At 33.4% G+C, this 6,821-nt stretch overlaps 1 protein-coding gene across 1 annotated transcript; it reads left to right on the forward strand.

The window, feature by feature from the left end:
* Window positions 1-4,309: 4,309 nt before the first annotated feature.
* Window positions 4,310-5,283, forward strand: LOC107485364 (sucrose transport protein SUC2-like). Its single transcript, XM_016105891.1, has 2 exons — window positions 4,310-4,347; window positions 4,431-5,283. Exons 1-2 carry the CDS (start codon window positions 4,310-4,312, stop codon window positions 5,281-5,283), a joined length of 891 nt encoding a protein of 296 aa, XP_015961377.1.
* The last annotated feature ends 1,538 nt before the right edge of the window (window positions 5,284-6,821 follow it).

The raw sequence follows: 6,821 nt of genomic DNA on the forward strand, positions 1-6,821 counted from the left end.
GAATTAATATTGTGTTTAGTGGCTAAAAATACAAATTAAAAATTATTCTCTACAATACTTTTAAAAAGTAAGAACACGGGAAAATGAAGTTGATTTTTCTATCCATTTTTTTCTACAATTTCTTTTTTACAAATTTTTCGAATCCAAATAATGCGTAAAGCTCTATTGTTTATTGTTTTATTATATAATTCATACGCTTCTAGTATCGGGTTAATTATTTGTGCTGTTATTGAATCAAATCCGAATTCTAAAAGATGATCCTATATAAAACTGGATCAAGTTTAATGGTAATATTATATAATTAAGTTATTTTAATAATAAAATTCAATTAAATTAGTATAATAATTTAAAAATTAATAACAAAAAATTTAATTAAAAATAAAAAAAGATTAATTAAATTTTGTTATATAAAGATAATTTATTCACTTGATATGTTTCTAAGTTTAAATCTAGTTCAGCCCTAATTTTAATTCTACTTACATTGTCTTAATTCAAGTCAAAGCCGTAAATATTAAAGTTTTTTATACATAGTTAACAACATTGTTCAACATTTTCATAGCAGAGGATATCGTTCTATAGCCTTACATTCCTAATCCATGGAAAGAGCATATTTATTGTTCAACTCAGTTATTCCATAACCTCATCTTCATTCTCAAATTAAAATTCGCCATATGTGAAATTGTGAGTAATTTCAAAAGTGCGAGGTAGTTCTAGAAGAAACACGACTGATGTACTATAACAATAATCATGAAGAAACAAGAGAGGAGTCAGCACCACCTTATCTAAAACTTACACATCATTATTTAACTATATATAACTCTCATATCAAAAGTCTTTTCTTTCTTATTAAGTTGTCCATAGAGAATAATACATCTTTTCTTGAGCTAATATAGAAAATACAGCTATCTCTTCATAAAACATGATCCATGAATCTCTGTCAGTCCGAGACGTGAAAGCCACTACAGTGTTTTTAGGTTTAGAATTTGCTCTTCAAGGATGTTTTTGGGACATTGTTTTGGAAAGTGATAGTCTATGAAGCACACTGCAATGATATTTCACTGAGTTGATTATTTGAGTATTGGACACGTTTTGGATATAACATTTATCGATACCAACACGTGTGTTTATTGTACTAATTTGTCTTAATAAAAAATAATTTTTTTTTAAATACGTTTGGACACGTCTAAATATCATCACGTGCAAGTGTGGTTAATCTTATTCTTAACATATATTCTTAAAATAAATTTAGAATAAATAATATATATTATTATTTATTAAAACAAAAATATTTTAAATACTTTATATAATAACATGTGTGTTTCCACTTTTCATATTTTATAAGATTTTAAAATTCACATATCAGTGTATTTCGTGTCCGTGTCAGCCTCCATAAATCATAGACTCGATCATTCTTCTACTGTTCTTGATGGTTGTGGTTCTATCCTGCGTCCAGGATAAGCCGGCATTACCTGAGGATGAGTCACGTGAGAGGGAAGAGGAAGAAACCGATGTTACGGCTGATGGCGGTTGTGATGCCATTCAACTGGTGGTCTTGTTCGGATTCTTCTAGTACATCTCTGATTGGATGGGGAGCAAGGTGTACAGTGGGGAGCATGGAAAGCTTTATTTTGTTGCAATACCATTATATACCATAGGCTACTGGTATGGAGTTCGGTGTCTTATGCTAACTTGGGCGGTTACGGGTCTTATGTCATTGGCTGTGGAGCCCATTGTGCGAGCGCTTGGTGCCGCCAAGAACCTTTGGGCAGCTGAAAATTTTATTCTTGCTGGTAGCTTGGCTATAACGCTTTACATCAGTAAGCTAGTTAAAGACGAGCGGCTCGAGCGCAATGATTTAACCTTTACTCGTGAGCCCTCCAACGACATTCAGACTTGAGTCTTGCGTTTTTTTGGCGTTCTTGGCATTTCCCTTGCGGTAATTAATAATATCTTTTTATTGTATCATATATAAATTGTATACCATATTCAGGGGCGGAGCTAGATAAAATATTAGAGGGGGACCAAAAATATTTATACAATAAACTAGGACTAAAATAAAATTTTAAGGGGGGCTAAACTAAAATTTACATATGATTTACATGTAAAAAATTAAATTTAGGGGAGGCCATCGCCCCCCTTTCCCACCACCTAGCTCCGCCCCTGGCCATATTAGGATATATTCTTGTCTTAAATGATTATTCATTTTGACCTCAATAAAACTGACCATATGAATTTCTTACTTTTAGACATATTAACCGTACTCTTATTTGGATTTCAAATAACATTGAGTGTCGCGCTTGCACTAGCATCCATCTACTCAAACGAGAGTATTACAGGAAAAGGTATGATATTCACCGTAAATTATACACTACAAATAATGTTATACTAAAATAGGATGACATCCACTTTTTAGAAAAAATAAAGTAGAATATAATTTGTTTACAGATAAGCCATGACCAATAAGCAAAATATAACTCACTGACATTTTTTAGGAAAAAAAATTAGAAATCAATTATCTTTTAGTCGAAACCATCGTATTAGAGTATTTTTTATTTTATTTTGAATTTTCATCAATTTATATGGAAAATTATAGTGAAAAAGTTGATCCGTTTTTTCATGTTGAAAGTTTTTAAGTTTACCTCTCAATCTTACAATTGGAGTTTCGAAAGTCAGAATATATTTATTAAATGTATAACTTATATATTAATTAGATCAAGTAAATATCCTTATTTTGTTTCATTTATGTTATTTATTTGAAAATATCTTTAATACTAATATAAAAGCTAATTAATCTATCAGGAAAAATATACTAAACTATTTTCAGACCACCGCAAAAAAATTTTTATTTGAAATAACTGAATTAACCAACAAGATGTATGTATGTATGATGTAATGATGTATGCAGATTATAGTGGCAACACTAAGCTTGCGATGGAAAAACGTGTTTGGAGGTAGAAACCTGTCCACCTTCGAGGTAGGTGCAGTGGCAGCCGCCGTGAGTGGCTAAATGACTATTTTTTTTCTGCATTCTATGATGAGATCATATGCTATCAGAGCGGCTAAAAAAGTTGTTCTGTCGATCAGTGATTTTCATTTGGTGTATTTTCTTGTGTTGTTCTCTTATTTGGATTCAATGAAGCTGGTTTAGGACTGAGTTTAGAATATACCTACTTTATGAATGCTATATTTTCTTTTTATGTTAATATTGTATTTGGACAATCAATAAAGGTAATTAAGATGATACTGAAATATAAACTTATAATCTCACTTTTAAAACTAACATTTGTTTATGTAATCCTTTCACAGCATTTGTTTTACCCTTCTTAGCATTTTGAAACGTGCTATAGGTATAAAATCATGTTTATTTTTCTGGTTGGTAGAAACTCTGGCTTAGCACCACTATCTGGATACTAGACATTTTTTAAGTAAAACAAGATTGTTTGTTTGTTTTATTTATTACCTTTAATTTATTTTTAAAACAAGAATGCTTAAATTACATAGTTTTGATCTTATATTATTGTACTATTTTAGTCTTACCAAAGAGGATGTTCTCAAGAACATCAAAAATTTACCAAGGAGAATTCTTGCTTACCCTGTTTCATATACTAAAGCATTTTTCATGTTGAAAATTTTTAGGTTTACCCTCAATCCTGGAATCGGGGTTCCGAAGGTCATAAATATATTTATTAAATGTTTAACTTATATCTTAATTAGTGCAAGTAAATATCCTTACTTTGTGTCATTTATGTTATCTATTTGATAATATCTTTAATACTGATATTAAATCTAATTAATCTATCAAGAAAAATATACTAAACTATTTTCAGAACCACAAAAAATAAAATTATTCGGAGAACCCAGATGCATTTCACAATTCTTCTTCCAACGGATGCGCTAACGCACAAAGTCCTCTTAGAAATAAAGTTTTGATTTTAAAAGTTTAGTAATCAATTGAAATAATTACTCATAATTATATGGAGTATTTGTCATTTATATTTTGCAAATAAATAAAAATGATTAGTACTTTTGAAACAAGTGGCTTTGAAGGGTATTCAAGGTGAAGCATCGAAAGTCTTTCTGGCAAAAAGGTAGAGTTTATAAGATGAGAGACCCATTAACTTAACACCTTATAGTTTTGAGTTTGATGTGATGTCTTCTCATTTTTTGTTCTCTCACTGGATTCTTTCCCAAAATCTCTCTGGTGGTTGAGAGCTCCTCCATGGTGGCCCAACAAGTGATATCAGAACCGATGGTGGCCCAACATGTGGTATCAGAGCCAATGGTGACCTAACAAGTGGTATCAGAGATAATGGTTAATCGATCTAACGGTATTGAAGGGTATTCAAGGTGAAGAATTGAAAGCTAATTATGATATGGAGTTACGATACCTTCTTCTTTTACCAGTTACGATACTTTCTTCTTTTACCTAGTTTGAAAGCTCTCTCACCTCGCAGTGTCCCCCTCGATAGCTATCTCATGGTCATGAGTTCACTGTCACAGTTGGAATTGGGCTCAACACCGGTGCAGATCTCAGTCTGGAAGCTAGTTTTGGTGGCCTCTATGGCCGCCGGGATCCAACTTGTCAACACTGTCCAGATAGCATGGCTAATACCAGGCTACTTGATTCTCGGAGTACTGGATAGATGGGCCTCTTTGGTGTGGCTCGTCAGCGCTGTTTCTAGTTCTGTTATCCATCCAATCCTCAGTTATTACAGCAATCGAGCAACCTGTAAACTCAGGCAGCACCGTCCTTTTAGCTTTGCGGGTGCCGTTGCTGTCACCATAGCTTTTTTGACAATTGGCTTTGCCACAGACATCGGCTACGCCTTTGGAGACAACTTCTCCGAGAAAAATCGGCCACGCGCCTTAGCCATTTTTGGGATCAGATTATGGATATTGGAGATTTCGATTAACATTATCAATGCCCTCTACAAAGACTTCCTTGATGACCTTGCCAGCAGAGACCAACGGACGATTAGACTGATATACACGTACGTCACATTCTTCATGGCAGTGGAAAATGAACTAGGTTACTTTGCCATTTTTTTTAGGAGATTCGATGATATGTTGTCATTCACGGTGACAGAAGCATGCCACGAACTCCGTGCAAATGTGAAAACCTTATCAATTTTCTCGATCCTTCTTCTACTGTTCTTGATGGCTGTGGCTCTGTCTTGCGTCCAAGACAAACCGGCATTACCTGAGGAGGAGTCACATAAGAGGGAAGAGGAAGATGATAGATGGGCAGTGGTTAAATGCATCCGAAAATATTCCAGACCATAAAGGGGCTGAAGAAATCGATGTTACAGCTGATGGCGGTTGTGGCATTCAATTGGGTGGCCTTGTTCGTGTTCTTCTGGTATATCTCTGATTGAATGGGGAGCGAGGTGTAGGATGAGGAGCATGGAAAGTTTTACTCTGTTACAATGCCATTATATACCATAGGCTACTCGTATGGAGCTCGGTGTCTTATGATAACTTGGGCGGTTACGGGTCTTATGTCCTTGGCTGTGGAGCCCATTGTGCGAACGCTTGGTGGCGTCAAGAACCTTTGGGCATCTGAAAATTTTATTCTTGCTGATGGCTTGGCTATAACGCTTTACATCAGTAAGCTAGTTAAGGACGAGCGGCTCGAGCGCAATGATTTAACCTTTACTCGTGAGCCCTCCAACGGCATTCAGACTTGAGTCTTACGTTTTTCGGCGTTCTTGGCATTTTCCTTGCGGTAATTAATAATATCTTTTTATTGTATCAAATATAAATTGTATGTCATATTAGGATATATTCTTGTCTTAAATGATTATTCATTTTGACCTCAATAAAACTGACCATATGAATTTCTTACTTTTAGACATATTAACCATACTCTTATTTGGATTTCAAATAACATTGAGTGTTGCGCCTGCACTAGCATCCATCTACTCAAACGAGAATAGTGCAGGAAAAGGTATGATATTCACCGTAAATTATACACTACAAATAATGTTATACTAAAATAGGATGACATCCACTTTTTAGAAAAAATAAAGTAGAGTATAATTTGTTTACAGATAAGCCATGACCAATAAGCAAAATATAACTCACTCACATTTGTTAGGAAAAAAATTAGAAACCAATTATCTTTTAGTCAAAACCACCATATTAGAGTATTTTTTATTTTATTTTGAATTTTCGTCAATTTATATGGAAAATTATAGTGAAAAAGTTGATCGGTTTTTTCATGTTGAAAATTTGCAGGTTTACCTCTCAATCTTACAATTGGGTTTCAAAGGTCAAAATATATTTATTAAATGTATAACTTATATATTAATTAGAGCAAGTAAATAGCCTTATTTTGTGTCGTTTATGTTATTTATTTGGAAAAATCTTTAATACTGATATAAAAGTTAATTAATCTATCAGGACAAATATACTAAACTATTTTTAGAACCACCGCTAAAAAATTTTTATTTGGCATAACTGAATTAACCAACAAGATATATGTATATATGTATGATGTAATGATGTATACAGATTATAGTGGCAACACTACGCCTGTCATGGTGTTACGTGTTTGGAAGTGAAAACCTGTCCACCTTCGAGGTAAGTGCAGTGGCAACTGCCGTGAGTGGCTGAATGACTATTTTTTTCTGCATTCTATGACGAGATCATATGCTATCAGAAGCGGCTAAAAAAGTTGTTCTCCCCATCGGTGATTTTCATTTGGTATATTTTCTTGTGTTGTTCCCTTATTTGGATTCAATGAAGTTGGTTTAGGATTGAGTTTAGAATATACCTAATTTATGAATGTTATATTTTTTTATATTAATATTATATTTGGA

Source organism: Arachis duranensis, chromosome 4 (genome assembly GCF_000817695.3).
Source record: "Arachis duranensis cultivar V14167 chromosome 4, aradu.V14167.gnm2.J7QH, whole genome shotgun sequence".
Taxonomy (NCBI): domain Eukaryota; kingdom Viridiplantae; phylum Streptophyta; class Magnoliopsida; order Fabales; family Fabaceae; genus Arachis; species Arachis duranensis.

Excerpts from the sequence above, each read along its gene's own strand:
- LOC107485364 (XM_016105891.1), top strand. The coding sequence starts at position 4,310 with ATGGTTAATCGATCTAACGGTATTGAAGGGTATTCAAG. Across the intron at positions 4,348-4,430 it reads GGTATTGAAGGGTATTCAAG|TTTGAAAGCTCTCTCACCTC; the intron begins GTGAAGAATTGA and ends TCTTTTACCTAG.